The sequence below is a fragment of the Centruroides vittatus genome, unplaced genomic scaffold (assembly GCF_030686945.1).
Source record: "Centruroides vittatus isolate TY-2023 unplaced genomic scaffold, ASM3068694v2 contig_350, whole genome shotgun sequence".
NCBI lineage: Eukaryota > Metazoa > Arthropoda > Arachnida > Scorpiones > Buthidae > Centruroides > Centruroides vittatus.
This window is the reverse complement of record NW_027122173.1, coordinates 376,969-403,783: the sequence shown is the minus strand read 5'-3', so window position 1 is coordinate 403,783 and position 26,815 is coordinate 376,969. Positions and strand designations below refer to the sequence as shown.

At 31.1% G+C, this 26,815-nt stretch overlaps 1 protein-coding gene across 1 annotated transcript in view; it reads right to left on the bottom strand.

Moving 5' to 3' along the window:
• Positions 1-1,718: 1,718 nt before the first annotated feature.
• The window catches only part of bys (Bystin), a 30,537-nt gene continuing 5,440 nt past the window's right edge, over positions 1,719-26,815 (bottom strand). Inside the window, exons 3-9 of the mRNA XM_067269438.1 lie at positions 26,233-26,344; positions 25,349-25,481; positions 18,178-18,418; positions 10,028-10,106; positions 9,298-9,363; positions 9,013-9,221; positions 1,719-1,962 (exon numbers count right to left, since the gene is read on the bottom strand). Coding sequence (XP_067125539.1) covers positions 1,749-1,962; positions 9,013-9,221; positions 9,298-9,363; positions 10,028-10,106; positions 18,178-18,418; positions 25,349-25,481; positions 26,233-26,344 — 1,054 coding nt within the window. The 3' untranslated portion in view covers positions 1,719-1,748. The remainder of the gene's footprint in view (positions 1,963-9,012; positions 9,222-9,297; positions 9,364-10,027; positions 10,107-18,177; positions 18,419-25,348; positions 25,482-26,232; positions 26,345-26,815) is intronic.

Sequence of the window (26,815 nt, the reverse complement as noted above, 5' to 3'; positions counted from 1 at the left end):
TTTCATCTAAATATCATTTATCAACAAAAAGTTCTTGCCAATTGCAAAACTTACTTTTTGACTCTTCCTTGTATATAAGAGAAAATTTGATTTTCGGGACAACTTGTAGTACATAAAATATCTTTTATAATTTTTTGACTTGCTACCGTTTCTATAGTTGATCCTGATTTTTATTTCTCAAATCAAGCAGGATGCTTGGTTTTTGCCATCCAATACATGTTGCCAAATCAAACGTGTTCCTTCTACTTAAGGAGAAATGTTCAGTTTTGGAAAATTCAGTAATTTTCACTTTAAAATTTGGATCTCTGATTGGTTTGTTTGTAACCCTTATTTGACAATAATCATTGTCTTAATAAATTTTTGTTGATTTAATCAATTGTTATCAATCTGTTATTATTAATACATTTTGATATTATTTTACTAAATTGTTGTTACTATTATTATCAAACCTTTTAGTATTTTTTAAAATTTCCATTAACTAGTTTTTTTGTCAAAACACCATTGATTTTTTTCTTACAACTCTGCCAGATCTTCCCACTATAGACCCTAACATATGGTTTACACAAAGGATCAGGGTCTTAGTGCTCCTGCATGGCAAACTAAACCTTATGCATGGGTATGTGAGAGTACAGGCTAGACCCAAAATCAATCATATAATCTGTATTAATTGATTAATTAAACTCCTTTTCAAAACTGATCTTTATTGATGAATCTCTAGAAAAGGAATAAATAAACAATCTGTTACTGCTCTGAGATTCTTTACCCATCATCCACAAGTTGAATGAAAATAAAGTAAACAGTAGGTAATTTCAACAAGATACACTACTGTTTATACAGCTACACAACATTCCTGGCAACATACTGTAAATCTTCCAACTCATATAATTGAGATGGGTTGATAATAATAAGTGCAGAGCCCAAACAATTAGGAGTTAAAAGTTGAAATTTGGTACACAGGGTACGCCATGAGAATGCACACTAAGAAGGAATTTTCAGAAATTCCACCCATGAGAGAGAGGGTTAAGAATCACTTTGAAGAACCCTGGCTTCTACTGTGATATTTTAGATGTGGTTTTTTGCATTTTTGCAAGAAATCGAACATACTCATATTTTTAGATCCATCTAAAAATTCTCTAATTAGCCTCGGAAGAGGAGGACCCAATTCTTGCACCCGGTGAAAATGGAAAAGATCAGCTGTAATCTAATAATATTAATATTTGCTATCATTACTTTTTGCCCAAGCAATGCTGGGCTCATCTGCTAGTATATGATATAAATGATGTTTCAAGTGCTATTGGATGTATTGTTTATTTTGTGTATGAGTTGGAACATTTGTCTTGTGAGTGAAGTTTTTGAAGATCAAATTAATATTAAAATATCTTGGCAACCTCATTCACAAATTTGAACCTAAACTAACTTATACCTCCAGGGAACAGCAAATAACAGTTGTAATTCTTCCAGTAAAGGCATAATGATGAAGCCAAAGAAGAAACCCATTCGGGCTTGTTTGGATACTGTTGAAGTCACTTTCAATATCTGTTGTGAAAACTAAAATGTACATATTAACAGAATAAAAATTGTCAGTTATAAACTATTTGTCATAATGACAAATTACTTTTATATGGATTAAATGTATAGACTCTCTAGATACTCAAAAACAAACTCAGTAAAAACATTATTCATTCTACAAGTATACAAAAATCAGAACACAAATCAAATCAACTTTTTTAACATTTAATTTTCAATGTTTACAACATTGGCTCATCCGCTATTTCATCAAGACATTTCGAATGTTGATATTCCCGCCGTATTTCTGGAGTTATTAGATAATGAGACTGAATTTTCAACAGTTCTAATAAAGCTTCTTTTTGTTCACTGGATATTTCTGTTTTGTATCTCTGAGCAAAAGTAAGAAGACATTGATGCCACAATACAGGAAGTTCTCGTTTATCATGAGTAAACCTAAACAAAATAATTTAAAGTCAAATTACATTATAATAACTTAAAATATGCACTTATTATTATTTTTTATGCATTTTGAAAAATTTTCTATGTTGAATAATTTATATAGATAGATTATCTTCAACTAACACAAAATGATATCTTAAATAAACAGCATCCTAATAAATTATGGAAATTGGCTAAATACTCCGTTAAAATTGAAAAATATATAAACAATGTCAAAAAAAGGGACTTTTTCAAATTCCCTACCAAAGTACTAACTTTTTGTTGTCAACTTTTTTAAAGTAATTTTTTATTTTTTTTATGCTTATGTAAGCTGATTGAGATAAGTAAATGATGTCCAAATAAGCCCTATTGTAATAAATGTAAACATAGCCTTATCCACTTTAAAATTTTGTATTATGCACCTATTTTACAGTAAATTAACAGTTGGAAAACAATAGTTTTTCAATGTGGATTTTGTTTGAATAACATTATGTTTGCACAAAACTAAACACAATAATTTACAATAACTGCTCAAAATGTCCTTCATGGATATGGGCACATAACTTAATGGCATACAATAAATCAGCTATTTGCACAAACTAGCTAACACATATTCAGAAAAACAATTTTCAACATTTAAAATAAAAAGCTTCAGTTTGTACCATACATATTGGTGCACAGAAGTGAAAAACAAACAATGGTATCTTTTTGATGAGAAAAAGTCTTATTGGAAACAGTCTCAGTAAAAAAGTCTTATTGGAAACCAATTTTAAACAATTGGTTTCCAATAAGACTTTTTACTGGCCTATATCTCAAAAACAAAGCAGATTTTAAAAAATCTTTTTAGAGGATTCTAGAAGCTAGCCCTACAATATTGGCACAGTGTATAGCATTTTTTCTTCTAAATTAATTGATCTGAAAGTGAAGATCAGCTAGATGCCTGAGTAGCACATCTTCATGGTAAAGCAGGAATTACAAATTCAAATCCCATTTCGAATCATAATTTAGAATATTCTAAATTAATGTATTTATTTCTAATTATTAAATTTAATATAAGAGACAGCTTAACCATCTACTTTTACTCAAATTATGTAATGTCATTATAATTAATTCCACATTATAGCCTGATTAAAATCCACTGTCTGTGATTGATTAATTAATTAATTAATTAAAAAAACTGAATAACTGAAGATCTATTATTAATACCGTATTTTATGGACTATAAGACGCACTTTTTTCTTCGAAAAATTGCCTCCAAAATTCAGGTGCGTCTTATAGTCCGTAGCGTCTTATAGGTATTTTTTTTTTTAAATTAAGGTGCGTCTTATAGTCCGTAAAATACGGTAATTATTACATCTTCCAGTTATACAATTTCTGAATTGTGTTAACATGTTCTTTTAATATAAACTAGCAGGTAAACCCAGAATTGCCTGTGCAAAAAATAAGAACAAACATTAAGATTATTAGATTCTTCTAACCCTTCTATTATGTTACATTATAGTACAGTAGAGAGTCGTTCATCTGAATCAATTGGGGACTGAGGTTGTTCGGATAACCGATTATGTATGAAAAAATATATTAACCTGTCCGATGTTCAAATTTTTCTCAGTTGCGCGTCGCTTTGTGTTGAATTTTTCTCCGTTGCGTGTCACTTTGTGTTGAATTTTCGTTGATTTTAAGCCTAACGAAAATTTTTATAATAATAATCGAGGCTATTGTATCGCTAAAAATTATTTCTTTATTTTGTACAAACAAAATAAATATATTGAAGAATATAAAAACATAAAAATTATACTTTAGAAGTAAACCTAGTATCAAAAACGTTTGATTCAGCATGACACAGTCCGACTGAAAATCGTTCGGATTACCGGGGTTCAGATTAATGACTCTCTACTGTATTTGGTTTACACAACTACAAGGGTTATCTTATGTAAGGGTTTATCATACTGAGTTATCAATCTAACACATTTTCAATATTCTATATTCCTCTACCGTACACAATTTAAAGAATTTTTAAAATGTGTTAGATTGGTCACTTGGTGTGATAAACCATTACATAAGATAACTTTTGTTATATAAATCAAATACTATAATATAAGAAACATTAAAACGAAAACCATATAAAGAATTTGGTTATTTTAACCTGCCATGGTCATGTTTATCACAATACTCAGATGGTACAAAATGGCATAATTTCACTGGTCAAGTAGACAGCACTTTTTCTAATGTTAGTTCTAACAAACTGTTCCATTTACAGTTGAATGTGAGATTGTAGGGTTGATTTTGTAAAAAAATTAGAAAATATTTAAACTTAATTCTCCATCACAATTGTTAGAAAAACATCGCTAAAAAAAATGGATTGGATGATGCTCTTTCTGTCAGCAAATGGACGAGAAATCTAACAGCCAAGTGTAAATTGATAACATCCAATTGTTAGGAGAGTAAAAGTCAAGCGTTGAACAAATTAACAGATTAACAGTGGAGGTCCCAACCAAATACGGGCATGACAGCTGCAATCAAACGACATCTTTATGTCATCAATGGCTCACCTCTGATCCAACACCTGCAAAATCAACATTCATCTCCATCAATAGGTGATCACATGATCACTTTCTCAGGCCAACAAGAATAAAAGAAGGACTCGAGAGTTTGGGATGGAGTACTTGAAAGGAGGTATGGAGTACTTGGAAGAGGTGGAAGTACAAAGAAGGTGAAGGTAGTGAACATCCTGAGCAAAGATAGAGGAATTCAACCCTCCAACTACCGAACAGGTCCCCATCTCGCCCATACAGGATTTACCAACCCAACTTCAATATGTCACTGAGCAACCTCCAGAAAATGTCCATATACTACTCCACCAACCAAGAAGATAACATTCTCTCCAAGAGGTATCTTGTTAGCCAATTGTTTGTAAACTCTCTCTCTTAGATAAGCCTGGCACAAGCTTGCAACATAAGAAGTAGGATAGTCTCAATGCCTTGTAATATTTGACTACGTCTGCATGTAATTGCTATATTTAGTTATATAGTTTGTATTTCTTATGTATCCTACATTAGATATATATTAAACTTGTGTTATGTTTGTTAAACCTGTTTGCCTGTCTCTCACTTGGGAAAACTGACATCCTCTCGACTTACCTGGACACATTCCCCACTCAACAGTTTAATCGACCCTCCTATTCACATTTATTTAAGAATTGCGAGTTAGAACATGATTTAGCATTATCCTAACTAGCGTCAGTCCTGACATCAGACAGATCTCACAATTCTGCTGACCCTTCCTCGAAAGCCATACACAGATGAGAGCGTTGCCGATATAGTGGTCACTAGGGATCACCCTCCTTGGCCCCCGGCTTATCTCACATAAATATCAAATGGCAATCTGCCAACAAATCAAATTTTGCAAAAATGGACTAAATATTTAAACTCAGCACCCTTGAAAACCACTTAAAACATATTTTGTGCTCACCAGTAATCTTGCATTATGTAATTTTCCTTTTCAAATACCACCATTCCACTTGGGTCCAATAGGAAGAAGGGAATGTTGCTGAAGGGGGTCAAAGTGAATTGACCAAAAGTAGTTGACCTCTTCCAGAAGAGAGAATGCTCAACAACTACTAATTAATACTGATCTACTATTAATATTTGAAAAGTGATCCGTGTTGGATAGGTTGTGATGGCCCTGCATTTGATCAAAGTTGCTAACCTTAACATCTGAAATACTTCATATAAAACTTACTTAAATGATACAATCTTGTAAAAATGTGAGAAAAACTACTTTTATGTGATCGCATAAAAAATATTTAAAAAAAACTGGTGAAACCAGGTTGAAAAAGAAAAGCTCAGCAAAAACATCTAAGTAAAGAAAACTTTTGAAACTTCTGGCATAAGAAGATGCAGATTTGACAGTAAGACTCAACATGTATAAAGTGCACATTACACAGACTACAACTACAAGAAATTTTGAATGAAGCAATGTTGCCATGATAATAAATATGAAAAATAAACATCGGCACAGAAAAAGACTTTGAGCTCTACTTTGTGCCTTAAAATCGTTGCACGTACAGTACATTAATTTGGCTAAACATTAGAACATCTTTCAACAGTATCAGTAGAACGTTTTGGGCAATTTAGAATTAGTTTGGTTTATTTGGTTACAGCAATGTAACATGTGAGTGATCTTGCCAAAGAGGATGCATCCTGGAAAGACTTTTATGTAAAACTGGTTCCTATTTAGTTGTCACTAATGCAAAGAATACCCAGAAAACTCCACATGGCCAGTTTGTTGACAATGCGCAAACCCACGACCGACTACCAGTGTTTAATGGTTTTATAGGCTCAGTTATTGGAAGGTACAGTATTTATTGGGCTGCAATTTGAAAAAAACTGTGGACCTATAAATTCCCACTGTCATTCCTCTGTCTGTCTGTCTTTCCTAAATCTCAAGAACAGAGTTAAATAGATGAACGTTGAGACTAGAGAAAAAGCTTAAGAGCAGGAGACCCAAACTAACTATATATAAACTTCACGTTATTTCAATTCAAAAAATTTTCCCTGAATGGAGTTAGATACATAACAGGCACAACTCTATTGCTAACAGGAAAAGTGTGATGTACAGGGTCAAAACTCCACTCGATGAAGGCAAGTGCTATGTGCTACCTGTCGCAGTAATGGTGTAATGGCACATCTCTTTCATATTATATCATTGTTGCAGTATTTAAGTGAATATAATATATATTTTTAAAAATTATAGTCTTGTTTTTTGTTAGAATTATATATAGTTTTATTATTTTCTTAAATTTTTTGCCAATAGTTGGCACTACATGTAAAGCCAGCAAATGAATGTAGACAGAAATTAATTGATATATAGAAATCCAATCAATATTTTGGGATGGAATGTACAACATTATCTAAGTTAGAAGTATGTAAATGTAACTGTAGAGTTTTGTAAAAATTGGTCAAATGGTTTAAGCATGCATAGCAAACAAACAAACATCCTCATATATATGAGGATGTTTGTTTGTTTGCTATCATATATATCTGTATATAGTATCTATTATACTATATATATAATTATAATATATATGTTGGCATTTACATACAATTATCTACTGATAAACATTAAATTAAATAGGCTACAATTAGTGAAAATTTCTGGTTTTATTGATTCTTTATATATATTACAGTCAAACCTGTTTTTATGCGCTCTTTTTATGTGCAATTTTATTTGTGCGATTTTTTTAATGCGAATTTTTTAATTTTGTGCGGTATAGTTGGCTGACTAGTCTCGTGCGATTCGTCATGTCTTACGTTGATTATTATAGCTATAATAAACTTATATATAAGCATAAAAATTGGCTCAGCATATTATAAATTGGAACTAAGTAAATTATTGCTATATAAACTAAAAAGTAAATTATTTTATGTAAAATATTAAAATAAATTAATGCCTATAAACAGAAGATTGCCACGAGGTGGCCATCTACCACATCACTATGTAAATGAATAGAGTCATACGCAACAAAACCAATAAGAATTCGTTTGTACAACAGAATCTCTGGCCTCGATGAAAAAGATCGACTAGATGATAAAAAATTAATTAATGTACAGAGAGGTTTTAAAACAATTTTATGTTTGCAAAAATCTGTGATTTAAAGTTGGCTGAAGAGGGGCGTCAACAGCCCGAAACGTGTACAAAACTTAATACACGTATCAACTGAGGAAAACTTAGTGATGAAATTTGCCATGTGTCCGAGAAAATACACCATATAGTTTGTGTTCAAGTTGCAGAATAAGCACCGGCACGGTTTCATAAACACTACAATCCTCATATATATGAGGATGTTTGTTTGTTTGCTATCTATATATCTGTATATAGTATCTATATACTATATATATATATATATATATATATATGTTGGCATTTACATACAATTATCTACTGATAACATTAAATTAAATAGGCTACAATTAGTGAAAATTCTGGTTTTATTGATTATATATACATATATATATATATATAAAGAATCAATAATTGTAAGTAATTGTAGGTAATTGTATTTAAATGCCATCATTATCATACATTCAGTAAATTCTACTCTAAAACAGAAAAATCTGTGAAAACTGGAATCTTATGGTACAGAATATTTTTTCTGGTTTGGCAGGTTTGTTTTAAACAAAAAGAATTATTCCTTTCGGAAGAATTTTTTTTTCAGTTTAGACAGGTTTCATTTTGTTCAGGTACTGTTTTGGACGGTTGCTGGACAACAAACGTGGAAAAAGGTTTATGTATGGAACATTAATTGGAAAGCAAACCTTAAATCATTTTTAATAGCTGACTGAAATAATTAATTTTTTAATATTTTATTTAATGTGATAATTTTAATTTTGTTATATTATTTATTAAAAATTAGATGCAAAATACATTATATTCTACTTGAATTTACATATGCTCAAAAAGTTCAAGTTGGGAAGAGTGAAATTACTTATTTTAAACCTGTAATTTCAGTTTATTTGATGCTTATGCATATTTTTATTTATTTATTCTTCAATACTTCATATTCAGTTCATATTCAATTGTAATTAAACTACAAAATTATGGCAAAACTTTTACCTAAAGCATTTTCTTAAGTTAAACATTTTCTTTGAAAGTATGGCTATCACTTTAAATTTTTAATAAAGGAAATGTGAATTACATTAAATATTCATCAGCATCAAATTATTATTAAAACTGTTCAAAGAATAATAATTAAAAAATAATAATAATCTGCCAATCCCTAATTTAGTAATGACAAGAATTCATAGAACATTTTCTTTGTAAATTATAAATGTTTAAGAGATGGCCAGATGACTGATATGTTAAGGTGGTAGCCTACCATTCTGGGAAACTCAGATCAAAAAACCCCTAGAATTTTTTAGGAGTGGACTGTCTGGATATATTGGACTATGTCCTTTACCAATTGGCTATCCCATTGTGGGCCTGGCCAAACCTATAATGGACTTGCTAAAACAATGCCCACAAAGCAGAGTTTTAAAAAATATGTTTAAAAGGAAAAAAAGATCTTACCTGAGAAAATGATTAACAACTGCATCGATCACTTTATATGGTAGTGCATACTTTTTATCCAATAAAATTCTCATAAATATAGTGTTAGCACCATTATAATCCATTTCTGCTATTTTGATCAGAGCAGCAGCTGAATGTAATAAGGGAACAGAATTTTTACTTAACACACTGCCAATTATAACTGCTTCCTGAAGTGTGCATGTACCTGACTAATAATAAAAAAAGTTTTAGTAAAAATCATTTCATAAAAACAATTGCATAAAAATATATATATAAAATATTTACTTCACATAATGGTAAAATAATTCCTTTAAAAAAAGCACCTGGCTTAAACAAAGCCTTCCTCAATGCCTGAAAAATAAATATTAAATGCCTATTTAATATTTGATATATTTATAGGGTCCTCCAAAAAGAATGCTACCATTTTAAATTATTGTAATTATGTTAATTATTATTCAAGTATGTTGTAGTGTATATTAAAATGTTATAAAGATGTCCATTACAATTTCTCAATGTTTGAACCGTGTGTCACACAGCATACATCCAACCAATACTTAATTCTTCCTACATTTGCTACAGCATATTCATTGTCACTCCTCCAATAGCAGCCACTATTCTACAGCTCCTGCAGATTACTTGTGTTGCACAATAATGAATGATACTGACTTTGCAAACTGCAGAACATAAAATGCCTTCTCTGTTGTAGTGTCACTATTTTCATTTTCAGCACTTCCTATGGTGGCAAGCAAGATGTTTGAATGCAAATGGGAGATGAAATTCAGACAGTTACTCTATAGACTGGTGTGTCACATACTTCTCAGATAATAACTAATATAATTACAGTAATTTAAAATGGCAGCATTCATTTTGGAAGACACTATATTTAGAGTATATGAATCCTATTAAAAATATATAATTTTTTAAGTTTAAACAGTTATAAGGATAATTCTTATTAATTATTGTATTTTATTTTATTTGAAGTTTATTGAGAATTAATATCAAAAATTTTTCTTACTTGATATAAGTGAAAATTAAGTTTTTTAAATTCGGCAATATCATCGCGGACGCGAGGCAATAAAATTAAACTATAAAATCTGTAACAAAATGAAATCATATGTAAATACTTTTATCATTAAATTAGCACTTCTTTAAACTATGCATGTAAATAACAACAATTCAAATGATAATTGTTAAAAATTCAATTTGTCCTGAGAATTCAAGCCAAGAGAGATGCTAATTAGAAAAAATTAGCATCAATGTCACTTGTTATTTATGGAGACATACAAGCTGCCTAAAAAGTTAATGTGCTCTGAGAAATTTGTATTGATATTAGAGTTATATGTATGGTATTATATATAAGACCTGTAAGTTAAATGTTTCATGTTTCCATTTTGCAATAGATGGCATTACTTCTTGCTCAGATATTCTGGAATGTCTACTCACAAACACAGTTGACTGAGTGTGAGTGCAGGTCCATATTGGCTGAATGATAATGATATTGACGATTAAGCAGCAAATGTTCCTGGTAAACCATATCTCAGGCCTATGGGGGACAATTTTACAACATTTGCTGTAGGAGAAACTGCTGTATAACTTTAATGTCATTTACAAATTTCCCACTGCACAGTAACTTTTCAGACCCCTGTATAGGTGCATCCAGTTAATATCAATCTCTTGTATTGGACACCATACAGATATAATATGATATGCATATGAAACTGTAAAATACAATTTTGTACAATTCTGTATGCTTATTATATTAATACACTTATAATAAATATAGTAAATAGCACTTTTAGGCACTTATAATAAGTTTACAGGAATTTGAAACATATTTTCACACATTTTACATTTTCAATACATTTAGATTTGTTATTACAGTCACACCTTGTAGGATGATAAAAGTCCTTTCATAAGCAGAAATGTGAATAGAACATACAAGAGAGTGAATATTTAACAAAACAAAATTTAATGCATATTCTTTGCTCAATCACACTCAGCATTTTGAAAAATCACCAGTGTAAAAATTCTTTATACACAAAACAGGCATTTATTTGCAAATGAAAACATACGATGACATGGATTGCTGTTAGATGTCGATGAAAGTTGTACCAAATGAAAAAATATGATGAAAGCATCCTTTTGCATGTGTGCAGTTTAAATAAACCATTCCCAATACTTTTTGATTACAGTAGTATTTACTTATTATAATGCATGTTTTGTTTTACTTGTTTGTTACAGTACTTTATTTAGGCAGTTGTGCAACATTTATCTTTAATTAGTGTAGCTGGGCATTGGTTAACTGTTAAATTAGATCAATTGGTTATCACTAAAAGATAATCAAGCAAATTTAATATTAAATGCATAAGGTATTCTCCTCAAACACCCTAGTTTTAAATTGTTCTATAAAATCCATTTGTTCAGATATGTAAATAAAATGTATTAGTGAATACTAGTCAATACTCCAAGTTTCACATGCATACACTCAAAATGGCCATTGCTGCTGCACAGTGGAGATCATCAGGACCCCATTTCTTGGTCCACCCAATCATCCAACATCATCTGTTTGAACTTTTTTTCTTTGTGGGAATATCAAGGGTCATGTGTATGCTGCAAAAGTATCAGATGTGGGAGCCTTGTATACAAGAATTGCAGATGCCATTAACAGCAAAGCTCCTAATGTATTAGCTAAGATGCATGCTGCATCTCAATATACAATTGCCACATCAAGAGCATATGTGAAAATGTACTGATTTAATGTAGTAACTAACTTTTTCAGATGCACATTTTATTACCATTGTCTATAGTACTATATTCATGTTTCTTTTCCAAAAATTAATCCACATGTTTATAACCATAGTCTGATTTATCATAGAATGGATGCAATATTAGATAAACACATTATATGGTGTTAACATATGAAGTAGGTTTGCTTCAGTCTTAACTTTGCCCATTATAGGAAAACTTGATCTGGAATGGACAAGGGATGATAATTGATGTTGCAATCTGAACTTCATACAATCATCCAGATAAGGTTCATATATGAATCTTAGTCACTATATACATGATTTTATTCAGTGAATACATGAAAATTTTCCAATAATTAATATGAGCTATTCTGTAGTTGCAAAATCAAAAATTCAAATAAAAATTATAATCTTGTAAATACTTCAATTCAATTAACAAACATATTCAATAGAAAATTATACTCTGAATTATTTCAGATTAATTCACTCTCAAAGATATGATGACTAAAACTTATTAATAATAGTATCTTATTGAATACTTTAGAACAGTGTTTCCCAATGTGGGGCCAATGCCCAACAGGGGGGCTATTTGATTGTTAAGGGGGGCAATTCAAAAATAGACATGTCCAGAGTTTAAGTTAACTGCTGTATGCCATATTTATTGTAAATATTGATTTAAGTTAGTTTTAGTTTTCTTTGTTTTCCTTTCCTTCTAGAACTTTCCTTTATAACCCTTTTCCCTTGGGGTGGGATTAACAATTCCGGGAACCACTGAGAACAAAGAGATGAACAAGGCCCTGAGGCTGGTGAAAGAGGAGAAAAGACATTCTTTGCCCAGACGTCGGAAGTGGACAGACGTGAGTTTGTTGTTTCCCAGGTGGCAGTTTGGCAACTCTATAGGAAAATGCAAGAGACTTTGGTGAAAGAATTGGGTTTTATTGTGGTTACGAGAAAACAGTGTGGCAATTAAGTGCAAGTGAAACTTCAACAAACACAACGAGAGGCCTTCCAAAAGAGTTCAACATGGTATCCCACCCAGAGATTGTAGAGTTCAGCAAGAAAAGAAAACCCTATCAATCTTTTCTATGTTCTATTTCCTATCTTCTCTTTTCCCTATAATTTTTCTATCACTAGTTTTTAAGTTAGTTCATAAGTTTCAGTTATAGTTTTTATATTGTCATGAACGGTATATGTTGTTCGCACTGTATTATTGTATTTTATTTTATAATACTGTGGAGTTGGAATCTAAAATAAAAACCTGTACATTTATGCAAAATAAATTACTTTGTTGACCATACCATCGCATAGTCATTGAAACATGTTTCCTTTGTCAGTCTACAGCTCTACACCATTTCGCGTGAATCCAACATCATATTATGTTTTTTAGTTTCTAACTGATTTTATATTTATTTTTCTAGCCCATAAAGAAATGAGTGGTGCAAGCAAGAAAAAGTTTGTCAGTATTCAGAGAAATATTTAAAATTTGGTTTTATACCTGCTGTCCATGATGAACGATCACCCTTTTGTCTTTTATGCCAACAATGCTTGACCAACAAATCAATGAAACGAGATCGTCTTGAGGCACATTTGAAGGCAAAACATAATGCTCATATTAATTCAGATTTGAATTACTCTCACACTTTGAAGAAAGATTTTGAAAAAAGAGTAACATCAAAGTCTCTATTTACTGCTCATAATGCAATTATCAATCGTACTCTGAAGGCTAGTTATCAAATTTCATTGCTCATCGCTAAATCTGGGAAAAGTCATACTATAGGGGCGAATTTAATCAAACCAACAATATCAGCATTTCTTAAAATGGTTCTGGAAAAAGATGACAAAGATGTTAAAGCTATGCCACTAAGTAACAGTACTGTTAACAGAAGAATAGATGAAATGAGTGAGGATATTGAAAAACAACTTGTTGAAAAGCTAAAATCAAGACAATTCTTGATGCAAATGTATGAATCAACTTTGAGAGACAGTGAGGCGTACTTATAACTTATGTATGATATATTGAAAAAGGTGAGTTTGCTGAAGAAATGTTGTTCTGTAAATCACGAGAAAGCACTACGACCTCCAAAGATATATATAGTAAGCTAAAAAATTACTTAGATGTCAATAATATACAAATGAAAAATATAACATCTTGTGCTGCAGATGGTGCTCTTAATATGATGGGGAAGAAAAATGTTTGCTTAAAATTGATGAAAGATGAGAATCCAAAAATACTTCTTGTGCATTGTGTTATTCACAGGGAAAACTTAGTAGCTAAAAACATTTTACCTGTTCTAAATGAAGTACTAAATTTAGTTATAAAGTGTATCAATACAATTAAAGCAAGTGGCAAATGTGAACGTCTTTTCAAGTTATTTTGTGAAGAGCAAAATGAAGACCATGTGAGACATACTTCACACTGAAGTAAGATGGCTCTCAAAAGGGAACTGCTTGAAAAGATTTATGGAACTATTTGACACTCTTAGTGATTTTTTACACGACAAACCTGAAATGAAAAATCTGTTAGCGGTTGATGGTAAGGCATTTGTGAGTTATTTAGTCAATATCTTTGAAAAACTAAATATATTAAATAAACAACTTCAAGAAACAAATAAAACTCTTGTCAATGCAAAAGTGAAGATATTTGGTTTCATTACCTTTATTGAATTATGTCAGACAAATATTTACAACAAAAATTTTGAAAGGTTCATTGGCTCCAAAAATGTGAAGTTACTGGATACTTGTTATTGTCGATCATCTGAAAATTTTATCGGCTGATTTAAAAGAAAGATTTTCTGATTTGAAAAAAATTGATTTCCCAACTTGGATGATGCAGCCAATGTTATTGGATTTGTCTAATATTTCAAATATGCAGTACCAAGAACTCACAGAAATGAAAAATGATGAGTCAATTAAAACTTTATTTAATATAAAAGGTGCAATGGCATGGCTTTGTGAGAAACCGAAATCAAATATCCAAATGCAACCAATTGTGCAAGAGAATTATTGTTACCTTTTCCATCTTCATATTTATCTGAATGAGGATTTAGTGCCATAAATGATTTGCTGCTAAAAAAAAAGAAATTGGCTGGATATAACTAAACGGGGAGACTTGAGACTAAAGTTAACTAAATTGGAACCTGACATAAAATCTCTGCAGCAAGCATCAAGCGCAAGTGTCTCACTAAATTTAAATAATAAATAATTACTAATAATTAAAATATTATAGAAAATCTTTCATTAAAATTATTTTGTACTTGAATTTCAGTTCGCCATTACATGTTCTGAAAATTTACTTACTGTGTTTTCTCAATAATTTCCTAATGATTTCTTCCTAAAACCTATCATTGAAGTTTCTTTAGTGAACATCTCAATTTTTAAATGTTAAAAATTGTGTATATGTTAGGGGGCATAAGAATTTTAGAAAGACTTAGGTGGGGCATAGCACAAAAAAGGTTGGGAAACACTGCTTTAGAATAAGGGATATTTGCTGTTGACAGAATTATCACTTGAACCATAAATTTTGATATGATAAATTACAACATAGTATGAAATCAGTTGTAGAGCTCTTAAATATTTCTTGTGAGACATTTAAAATCTTTTTTTACTGATTACAATTTACATCAAAATTAATAATTTTATGTAATTTTTCCTAATTATAATATGAGCTCCTGTACAACTGTTATTTTCCTTGTAGTTCAAAAACAATTTCAAAGATATTTCCAAATTTAAAATGTTTTTCTGAAACAATAAAGACCATAATCATTGAATGAAATGCAGTAAATAGGATGAAGTATAGAATATTGACAAAGAGTTATTTTAAATTGATATATTCATTATAAATATTTTTTTTAAATGTATGAAAGTAAATATATATTAACAGCCAGATGGCTGAGCAGTTAGCTTAGCAGCTTACCACTCTGGAGGACCCAGAATCAAATCCAAATCTATGATCAAAAACCCTAGGAATTTTTCAGAGGTTGATCCACCTGGATATGCTGGATCCCATCCCTCACCACTTGGCCACCCCATTGTGGGCCTGGCTGAACTCATAATAGGCTTGCTTAAAAAAGCACTCTTAATTCCCACAGGATGGAAAGAGTTTAAAAAATATATAAATATATAATACATATATAATATATATATATATATACAGTCGAGTCCGCATAAGTCGACACCCGGATAATTCAACACCATTGATTAAGTAGTCACTTTTCTGTGGTCCCGACCGACTTACATAGGCATTAATGTTAAAAAACTCTGGTTTACTTGACACTGTTTAACTCGTCACCACTGGATAAGTCAAAATACTTTTGTCGTCCCACACTCCGATAAGTTGTCACCCCCTCCCAAAAAAATGAATTCACTCTGCACGTGTGGTGCAAACTCATTTTTTTTTCAAGAAGGTGACTCGATTTATTTATTAATATATAATTAATATATTTAATAATATAATAATATATTATTATATTATAATATATATATATATAATATATACAGTCAAACCTGTTTTTATGCGGGGGATAGGGACCGCATTAAAAAAAATCTCACGAAACTTCACGAATGGCTGTAAATAATAGTTTTCGCAACACAATTAAAAAAATAATTTTTTTATGCGGTCAACAGGGACCGCATAAAAAAAGTCTCACATAGAAAATAACTCAAAACCGTACGAAATAGAATTTATTGACAACAGATGTCAGCATTTGACTGCATCGTCTGGTCTATCGTCTGTTTTACATATTTTTGTCCAGGTGGTGTTTTGTTGACTTAAAAAGTAAATTATTTCATTTTTTCGCATATTCATGCAATAATATTACTATAATAAGTGCATTTATGCTATAATAAGTTTATTTAGCTATAATAAGTCAACGTGAGACATGACGAATCGCACGAGACTAGTCGCCAACTATACCGCACAAATTAAAAATTCGATTAAAAAAATCGCACAAATAAAAATCGCACATAAAAAGAGCGCATAAAAACAGGTTTGACTGTATATACACACATATTAATAAAAATGCCTTAACATTTTATGTATAAAATAATCTATATATATAAAAACGAATGTATGTCTGTCTGTCTGTTTGTCCTTCATGCATTACTACACCATTTATCTGATTGCCATGAAACTTTGGGAAGTTGTTTAATACACTCCCGCGAAGGTTTGTGGCATATGTGAAGACCACCATTTCCCCCTTCCAAAAATATCTTTATATATGGATTAAGGCTTTTATGTCCAACAGATGGCGCTAACTTCTGACGACTTAAGTTTGCTTTTCTGTGAGGCATTATGCTTTTCTGTGAGAATAGACTAAAGCAGATCATTTTCTGTCTATCTATATAAATAAAATATAACGTTTGTTTGTTCCTACCGATTCCTTTGAAATTTTGACACAACATCGCATTCGAATACGCACGTGTTTTTATATAATATACATGTCGAAATTCCCCCTACTGGGGGGAGATGGACGGGATTAAGGCTTACCGTGAAGAACTCGGCTTCTATTATACTATTTTACATGCGGTTTTTTTGCGTTTTAATAGGTTACGTCAACAGAATATACACTAGAAAGGGATTTTTCGATATTCCCCAGCGGGAAAAGTGACGAGATTAAGGCTTACTGTGAAGAACTCGGCTTTTATTATACTATTTTAGATGCGTTTTTGATTGCGTTTTAATAGGGTACGTCAAGAGAATGTACACTAAGAAGGGATTTTTTGAAATTCCCCCCACGGGGGAAATGTTATAAATTTATAATAGATACATTTTGAGCCACAACAACGCGTGGCCGGGTAAGCTAGTAACAGATAAACAAAAAGAAAATATACAATCTACATCAATGTCACACCGGAATCCAATTTTGCATTTTCTCACACTAGAGGCATTAAGAATCCATAGACGTTACTTGCCAACAATTGACAATTGCGAAGATGATGTTTTCAAGGTGTTCATGATCATTGAAAGAGAGAAAGTCGAGACAGTTAAGTGCTCAAAACAAACAACACTAAACGAATTTTTCAGTTTTTCATTTACAGAGTAATTGTAAATGGAGGACACAATGTATTGTAAGCCTATACTACTGTATAACGCAGTACTGTATTTTATTAATTGTAGTTTTGTGGTTTTTTCGAACTTTGCTTTAGTCGTCACATCGGATAATTCGTCGACACATTTCCACTTCCCCTTGGGATGTTGACTTATGCGGAGTCGACTATATATATATATATATTTTTAGCAGAATTATGATTTTATACATGTTTGTGGAATACAACAAAATTTATTTTATATCCTATGATTAAAAAAATTATGCAGTAACTATTTCAAGAAATATATATATAAAAATAACTTAATTTATAATTTTTAAATCTTTAACAGTATAAATAAGATTAATTTAAGAAAGGAGAAAAATATATTCACCTCTGAGCCATTTTTTCTTTTAAATTAGAAGCAAATATTCGTGTAGCTTGATACATAGCCGCAGCAGTCCAATTATCTGGATCCGTTAAATAAAGTATCTGTTCCCAATTACTCAGAGATGGTATAATTTTAAATGCTTTAGGAAGTTTGCCACTTCGATAATGTGCTAAAACTTGCTTTACTCCTTTATACATCTCGACTATTTTTTCATCTAAATCAACAACATTAACACTCCCGGCATCTATGTGTTGATATTGAATAATTAAATGTTTAATAAATCATTGCAAATAACTTATAATAAACTGTAATATAACAACATTGATAACTACACATATACAATATTTGCACAGTTTAAAACATTTGCAAGTAATTAAATCTACTCTTATTGATTGTGTAATCTTTTATTTAATTCCAGATTATATTTAAACTACCAAAAATCACATTCTTAAATAAAAATTTCAGATAAAATTATATTGAGATCATTAAGCAAACTTATTCCATGTCCAAGAATGGTACAACTTTGAAATAATTTTCTTATACAATTCATGTTATACAATGAATGCTAATTATATGAGTTAATGTGGACCAGATAACAAAATGGCTATGGCTGTCAGATAAAAACAGCCATAGCCATTTTGGATTAAAAATCTGAATATATCATGGATATAGAACCATATACTGTTAATTATAAAACCGTAATTTTCAGAAAATAGAACCAACCTTTAATCAGAAGAATGTTTTCTTTAACATTTACTTAACAACTAGTTTTATTACATCTGATTAATTTTATTTTTTAGTCACCCTGAGGTTTCTGGCATTCTGGCATGCGGTTGCATTTTTGCATAATTCTGCAAAAATACAGTATTAGCTAACACATTTGCAGCTTTGTTCTGTGGTAGGTATGTGCAAAAATCCCTCACTCCACAGAAATTACAGTGTGTGCAAACAAGACATCCAATGCTGCATTACAAGATTTCTTTAGTAGGGAAGTGTACTAGTTCTTTTTAAATATTTAATAAAGCTGTTTTCAGTTGTTCTTTGCTAGAGTTTTTTTAAATCATGTTTGTGCAAACTGAGACAGGACTGACTGTCCTTAATGCAAAACGATTGCCAGATTACATTGGGCTATAATAATGCAAGACCCTAAATTCACAAACATATACTTGCCATAATAACTGATTGCAACCATGTGCATATGTTGTGATCAGTATGGTTGGCTTTAACAGCACAGAGCTGTAAACATGCATGCTAAGTCATACCTTGTGATTTCCAGCCATGCAGGCAACTGCAACCACTGTTCCCAATAACTAGTAAACCCCTTCTGAAAACCCTCGTGACTACAACTGCAACTATAAACAAAAAGTTTGTTCTACTCATACCAATTGAAATGTGCATCCAATCAACAAATGCCTTTGTGCTCCATCATATAGTGGTATGTTTGAAAACAGTTAGCATCATGGTGGAAAGTGAGAAGACATACAACTTTAGAATTGAGACTGATCTAGCTAATTCAGGCTCATGAATGCCTATGGAATTTTAATTCTTCATTTTATAAAGAAAAGATAAAATAGCCATGTCATAAAATAAGCAAAGTTTCAGCATTGATTGTATGTACCATTTTTAGATTTCTGGATTTAACCTGTCCTGTGTTATTCCCGACGATTCTCAGGGTCATGACCTCTGATCTTAAGTGTTTGACCCGAGATATCTTGTTACAGTATCTGTATGTTTTTGGAACTAGATGTTGCTAATTATAATTTTTATATTAAAACTAACTTCCAAAATATAATTTTTTTTGTTTTTATATTTATTAATATATCTATTTTGTTTGTGAAAAATAAAAAATAATTTTGGACAAGACAATAGTCATGATTATTTTTTAAAAAAACAAAATTTTCATTAGGCTTAACATCGACAAAAATTCAACATGGCGGCCACATGCAACGGAGATAAATTTCAACATGGGATAGGTTAAAATGTTGATTGTTTTTAGTTTAGTTGCAATAATATTATTTTAAATATAGCTATAGAACTAAGTAAAAAGAGCCATCATTTGCAAATGACATTTCTTCACATTAGAAAAAAAAAAAACCAGATGTTAGTTTATTATTAGGTCACATGTTTGTGAGTTGCAATACAATAAACAATGTGACCACAAGACACACAACTCGTACTCATTGCAGTTGCAATTGTCTGAAAGGCTGGAAATCACTAGATGTGACCATTGCTTAATGCAGCTGTTTACATGCTTGCCTGTCCTGACTTATTTTTATCTTAATTTTATATACATAACTTAAATCGACAATGGCCAAATTATCAAAAATTATCTCAAAGTAAACATTCTTCAATACAGTCAAGTCAGTGAAGCTGAAGCTCACTTAATTTTTTAAAATTTTTATTTTTATAGTTATTTCATTTATGTAAGAAATATTATACATAATTATTATCACAAAATATACTAAAATATAAAATTTTCAGATCTCTAATGTAAAGATATTTATTTTTCTTAACAAAAATAAAAAATACCATATGACAAAAAGATAAGTTCATTTGCATATCTCTAGAATTTATGCAGTATAATTTGCATATTTGTCACATTGTCATCAAAAAGATATTATTAATGATTATCTGCAATTTACAAAGCAGTTTTTTGAACACTGAATATGGTCAAAGAAAATATTTGTCGGAATTTGAAAAAGGATAGTCAAATAGAGAAAGTGCATGTTTAATTCACTGTAGTCCTCATGTAGTTAATAGATTTTTGCAAGATCCTATAAATTATGGCCTAAAGAAAAGCACAGGAAGACCATGTGCTATTTATCAACGTGCATCTAATTCCCAAAAATCTGCTAGACAAATAGCTGCTAAAGCAAGTGGGAAACCAACATTAGAAGTGTCCAAAGACTATTGTGATCTAATTCCAACTTCAGTAGAAAGAAAATCAAGTAGAAACCAAGACTTCTGCCAAGACATTTGCCCATTTGAAAGTTGCCAGACAGTAGATGCCATAGACCACTCACTCACTGGAAAAATATTGTATTCAGTGATGAAAAAAATTTAACCTAAATGGAATTGATGGCTTTGATTATTTTCATAACTTAAAGAATAAAAATTTTGTCTAGAAGAAAAATGGGAGGTGGATCAGTGATGATACAGAAAGCAATAGGATTTAAGAAAAAGAACGATCTAAAAATTATTAGTGGACAACAGAATGCTCAAGGATACATTCAGCTAATAAACAAGTATTTCCATGGTTTGGATGATTAACGGCAGGTCCTAAATGGCAGTTTCAACATGACAGTGCTGCAATACACACAGCAAAAGTTGTGTTTGAATGATTAAATGAAAACAGAATTAAATGTTTTCAGACTTCTATATTATCCTGATTTAAATTGTGTAGAAAATCTTTAGTGATTGCTCTCTCAAACTGTACATCAATGGAAGACAATGTACAACAAAACTACACATGGCAATTATCAATGCCTGAGAAGAGACATCTCATAACTACATTAAAAAAATTACATGATTCCAGGGACAAATCCTGACCAAATTTTTTGGGCATGCTGATATAATAATAATAATAGGCCTATCTCTAGTACTAAACAATAGGCAGAAATGTTATTTGGTGTGAATAAAAAGTATGGACAATTATAAAGCCCAATTATATCTATAAATGCTTTGAATGATGTCATGCGCATGCACTTGTTTGCTGCAGCAAACCTTCACACAAGCAAGTGATCGAGTTCCTGCAAGCATGGCACTGACTTAAAACAACTAGCCACTAGCTGTCAATGTAAAAATAAACACAAATGATAAAAGAGGTTACATGTTAGAATAAATTATTATTGGCATATTTGTTCTCAAATAAAAAATATATTAATAATCAACTTTCTCTTAAGCATGTGGCACATGCTAAGCAAGCCCAGAGAATTCACCCCTGCATAATTCAATGCCAAATTATATCTTTGAATTAATTTGTGCAAAAGGCTCTTACAGAAAGTATTAAACTGTAATTGTTTTATTTGGATTTACAGTATAAGCTTTATTTTTGTCACATGCTATTCTTTATTTTTGTTAAGAAAAATAAATATTGTGAGAATCTGGAGAAGTAAAGTAAATGCCTTTCCATAAATTTGAAAGTTTCCTCCCAACTTTATTCAATAATTAATAAAACTAAAAATAAATTTTTGTTACAAACGACAAATTTTTACACTTTCATGAGAAACTGTTGAAAAAGGGAAATAAAACTTCCTTTTTGCCTATCAACTTCCGGGGCAAGATCTTATCACACTGTTGACAACATGTAGTAGTTCGAATCATCATTAATATCCTGTCATATGGACAAAAAGGAAACACCCGATTGGAGAGGATTACGAGATAAAAGGGGAACAATCTGAGTCTTGAGGCGGACTCTCCCATAGAAGCTAGTGGACCAGGCTCCCGTCTGTCCGCCCTCTCCCAGCCCTCGTCCGTCTCCATTCTGAAAGCCAGCTCTACGAATAGAACCTGAAGACATCTGACCATTTAAAAGATATCATGCACAGGTTTATGTATAAGTAGTTACATACTCAATCTCCTATGATATAGTAGCTGACAAAGATGTAGTAACTCTACTTAGATATAGTCTTATTGTATTAGTTCATATGTAATCATTGATTTATCAAGAATATTAAACTTGTTGTTTTGTTAAATTGGTTTCAAATCAAATTCTTTCAAGGACCGGTTACCAATTGACGAACTCCCAGACTCCTCACTGAAACAAACCCTCCTAATACATATCATTACCTTCTGAAATTGTGAGTTAAAAAGCAAATAACAATCTTAACTGGTGTCAGGACCTGACAGGAGAAGAAAATTTCACAATTTTTCTATCTCCAACATATTTAAGCCATCCAGCAACAGACTGAGTGGGATTAACAGTCCCGATGTCGCTAACAGGGGATTTGAGCCTTATACCATGTTTGCACACAATCCACGACTCACTTCAGTCTCGATTTACCTACAGTCTGGATTGTGACTGTCGCCAGTCAAACATCGTGCTGTTTGCACAGGCAGTCCGCTTGAAAAGAACCCAGCTATTACATGCGATGATAAAACTGACATAACTATGCGGTAAGTCACGAACACCAAACAAACAAAATGGAAGTTTTGGTTAGAAATAAATACTTTTTCTTGCCATATATCTAATAAGTCATAGTCTCTTTAAATATCTTTTTTATTTCTCTGTTCATAGCCTGACACATGTTCCGCAGCCATCTTGTATTTTCTCACACACCTGGGATTGTGGGATCTCTCTTAAGACTGGATCTAGTTTCCAAGAACTCTCTTGAGTCAATCGCAATTGAACCTCGTTTCAGTCGAGATTGAAACAGTCGAGAGAGGTTGTACCATGGCATAGTCAACGACCTTGGTCATAATCTAGATTGAAATGCTCGGTGCAAACAGGGTATTAGACTCATTGCCAGCGACTTCTTGTAATATCTTTATGTTAGAGGTCTGAAAATTTTCTATTTTACTATATTTTGTGATAATAATCATATATAATACTTGTCATGAGGTGAAATGATTGTTAAAAACTTAAGAAATGAAGTGAGCTTATCATTTTGTCACTGACTGTATAAGGAACAGTTACTTAAAAACCAAACACATGGTGAAAAGTCACAGTGAGCTTGAGTCAGCTACACGTAGTTATCACACATGTTGTGACACTTGTCCCATTGAGAAATGCAATGAAGAATATCTCTGTGGAAGAATTCTCTGGGTTGCTGCTGAAACCATGTAGGATGGCAGTCTTCAGTCATCATCTGATTTGAATCATTGATCTTTTAGGGCAAAAGAAAAACTTCAACTCTCCAAATATGTGAAAATCATATAGGGACACGTCAGGACTTTAGGAGAGTTGCACAATCATTTCCAATCTGAATTTCTGCAATGTGGCATGGACAATGTTGACAGCATGCAGTTGGGCATTGTTGTGGAACAGAATGATACCATCCAAGAGCAATCTAAAGTGATTTGAATTTATTGTCCACCACAACTTTGTAAGCATTTCAACATAACAGTCAGCATTAAGAGTTGCTCCTTTCTCCAGGAACTTAATGTGGAGGGCATATTGATCAAAAAACAATCTCATCATTATTTCTTTGGTAACAGGAAATTAGCATGTTTTCACTGATGGTTCTGCCTCTTTGTTTTGGGCTGGTAATGATGCCACCATGTCGCCCATCACACGTGTGATATAAACTGGTCACCCAGTAGTTGATATCACTGCAGATGCTGCAGGAAAATGGTCATGCAATAGCTCTTTTGACCATCATCAAGGTTATGGAGAACCCACTGAATGCAGATCTTCTGGTACCACAGTATGTTGGTGATGTGATGAATGGTACCATGACTCAGACCACTAGTGCTGTGATTTCATCCACAGTGAGACACTGGTTACCTCAAATCAATTCTTCTACATGTGCAACAACAATACTCATAGCTTTTTGTGGTTATCCAGCAGGTCATTATCACTGAAGAAAATCCGGCCTTCTAGAAACCATTGTCGCCACATGTGTACTTGTGTCAGGCTCATGCAATAATCACTGTACATTGCTTTCATCCACTTATGCAACTGCCTGGTTCCAACACTTTCCTCTGTTAAAAAATGCACAACAATGCACTGCTCATCTTTACAGGTTTCGATTTTGGCAATTGGACATGTACACTATCACCAGTAGTGTTTGCATGCACAATGTGTCAGATGTACTAGCTTCCTTTTCATGGGACAAAACTCACCAGGATCACAGTCACATTTTTACAATCATATATGTTCAATTTTTAAGTAACTACCTTATACTTTCACTCATAAAAACTGTTTCCATAATGTTTAGAACAATATTAAAATTACAATTAAAAAGTTTTAGCTTAAATTTTTATTTTAAAATTTGTCTGTGTAATTTAACTTCAGAGTAAATTGGATAAAGAGTTTATAATATGCAACTAGTTATTCAGCTAGTTGCTTTTAAACCTAACTTGTTAGTTTATCAATTTATCAAAATAAATTTTAATAAAATTACTTTAAAAAATTTTAAAATTAATAAAACTCTTTAACATAAGAGATGAGTTTAAGAGATGTATCAACAATGTTGTTATATTTCATTTATAGTTATATGATAAATTTTAATACCAGAAAACATTGTATGCATTTCTGTTTCTTTTTCAGTTAGTTTTTCTTTTATTAAATCAGCCAATGTTCTTCTAGCTGCAGGTTCCTGAGACATAAATCTTTCTAAAGCTTTTTCATCCTCTTCATTAATTTCCTAATAAAATATTTATTACAAATTATTTTTTATACAAGATAATAAACTTACATATTTAAGTTTATGGTTATACTGCATAATTCATAGAAGGAATTAATTTTGTTTACTGATTACTTCATATAAAATTTTTGAAAAAACTAAAATTTATGAATTATCAAGTTAAAACAATTTTTTTATATTAAATTAACCATCTGCTGTTTTCTACAAATTATAAAAAGCAAAAATTGCATAGCTGCAATAATAATATCTAAATAAAAAACAATATTTTCTTCCATAAAAAATGAATAATTTTGTTTTTCATACAAAAATTAGTCAAATAAATTATCTCAATGAGTTAACATATTATTTAATTGTTTTCTCATTTTCTGCTGTTTTTATTTTTTCTCCCAATAAAGAGGATCTTGTCCTTTCCTCCAAATTTTTTTTCCTATCTATTTTAAGTTTTGGCTGTGTAGAAATTATTCATCCTTTTATTATTGTATATTACTATTAATTAAATTTCTATCATTATTATTATTTTGACAATTAAAACAAGTATATTTCATTTACATGTATTTAAACAACCTTACAGGGTTCTATAAATTCTTCAGCAAATGATATTTGATCTATCTTAAAGGATAACCTTATAAGGTAGTTAAAATATATGTAAACAAAAAAGTATAACTGAAAATAAACTTACTATATAAATATATAGCAAAAAATAACATTTTCACTATATATTTACATATTACAATTATAATAAATTACTTACAATATCATCAAAGTAATTATCTTCACTTTCAGAAAACTGATCATCATCACTTTCTTCATGTTGTGTTGCACCAAGAATAGTAAACTTTTCAGAAGGTTTGTTTTTGGGTTTACTAAAAACAAATAATAATTATTATTATTATTGTTATATAATTCAAATTTATAGTTTATATTTTAAATATCGACAAATTAAATTTGTTTTTATAATTTAAAAACAAATAATAATAATAATAATTATTATTATTAACTTTAAATATACAGTGGGTGATCAGTTAATGAACAAAGCAAATAACAAACACTTTTGCGTGAAAGATTTTTATGTTCGGATAACAAACACCTTACAGAACAAACACAAGAAGAAGCAATGTAAAATAATAAATACAGGTACTCCTCACTTTACGACCTATCTGCTTAACGACCACTCGCACTTACAACCAATTGAGTTTCGACCTGCAAGTTGGGGAATCTCCTTTTGCAGCTTAAGTGTTAGTCAGTGGCGAATGGTGACATGCACACTAAGCATACTATAATAGTCTTATAGTACTATAATAGGCTAATAGCATACTATAATAGTCTTTTTATGA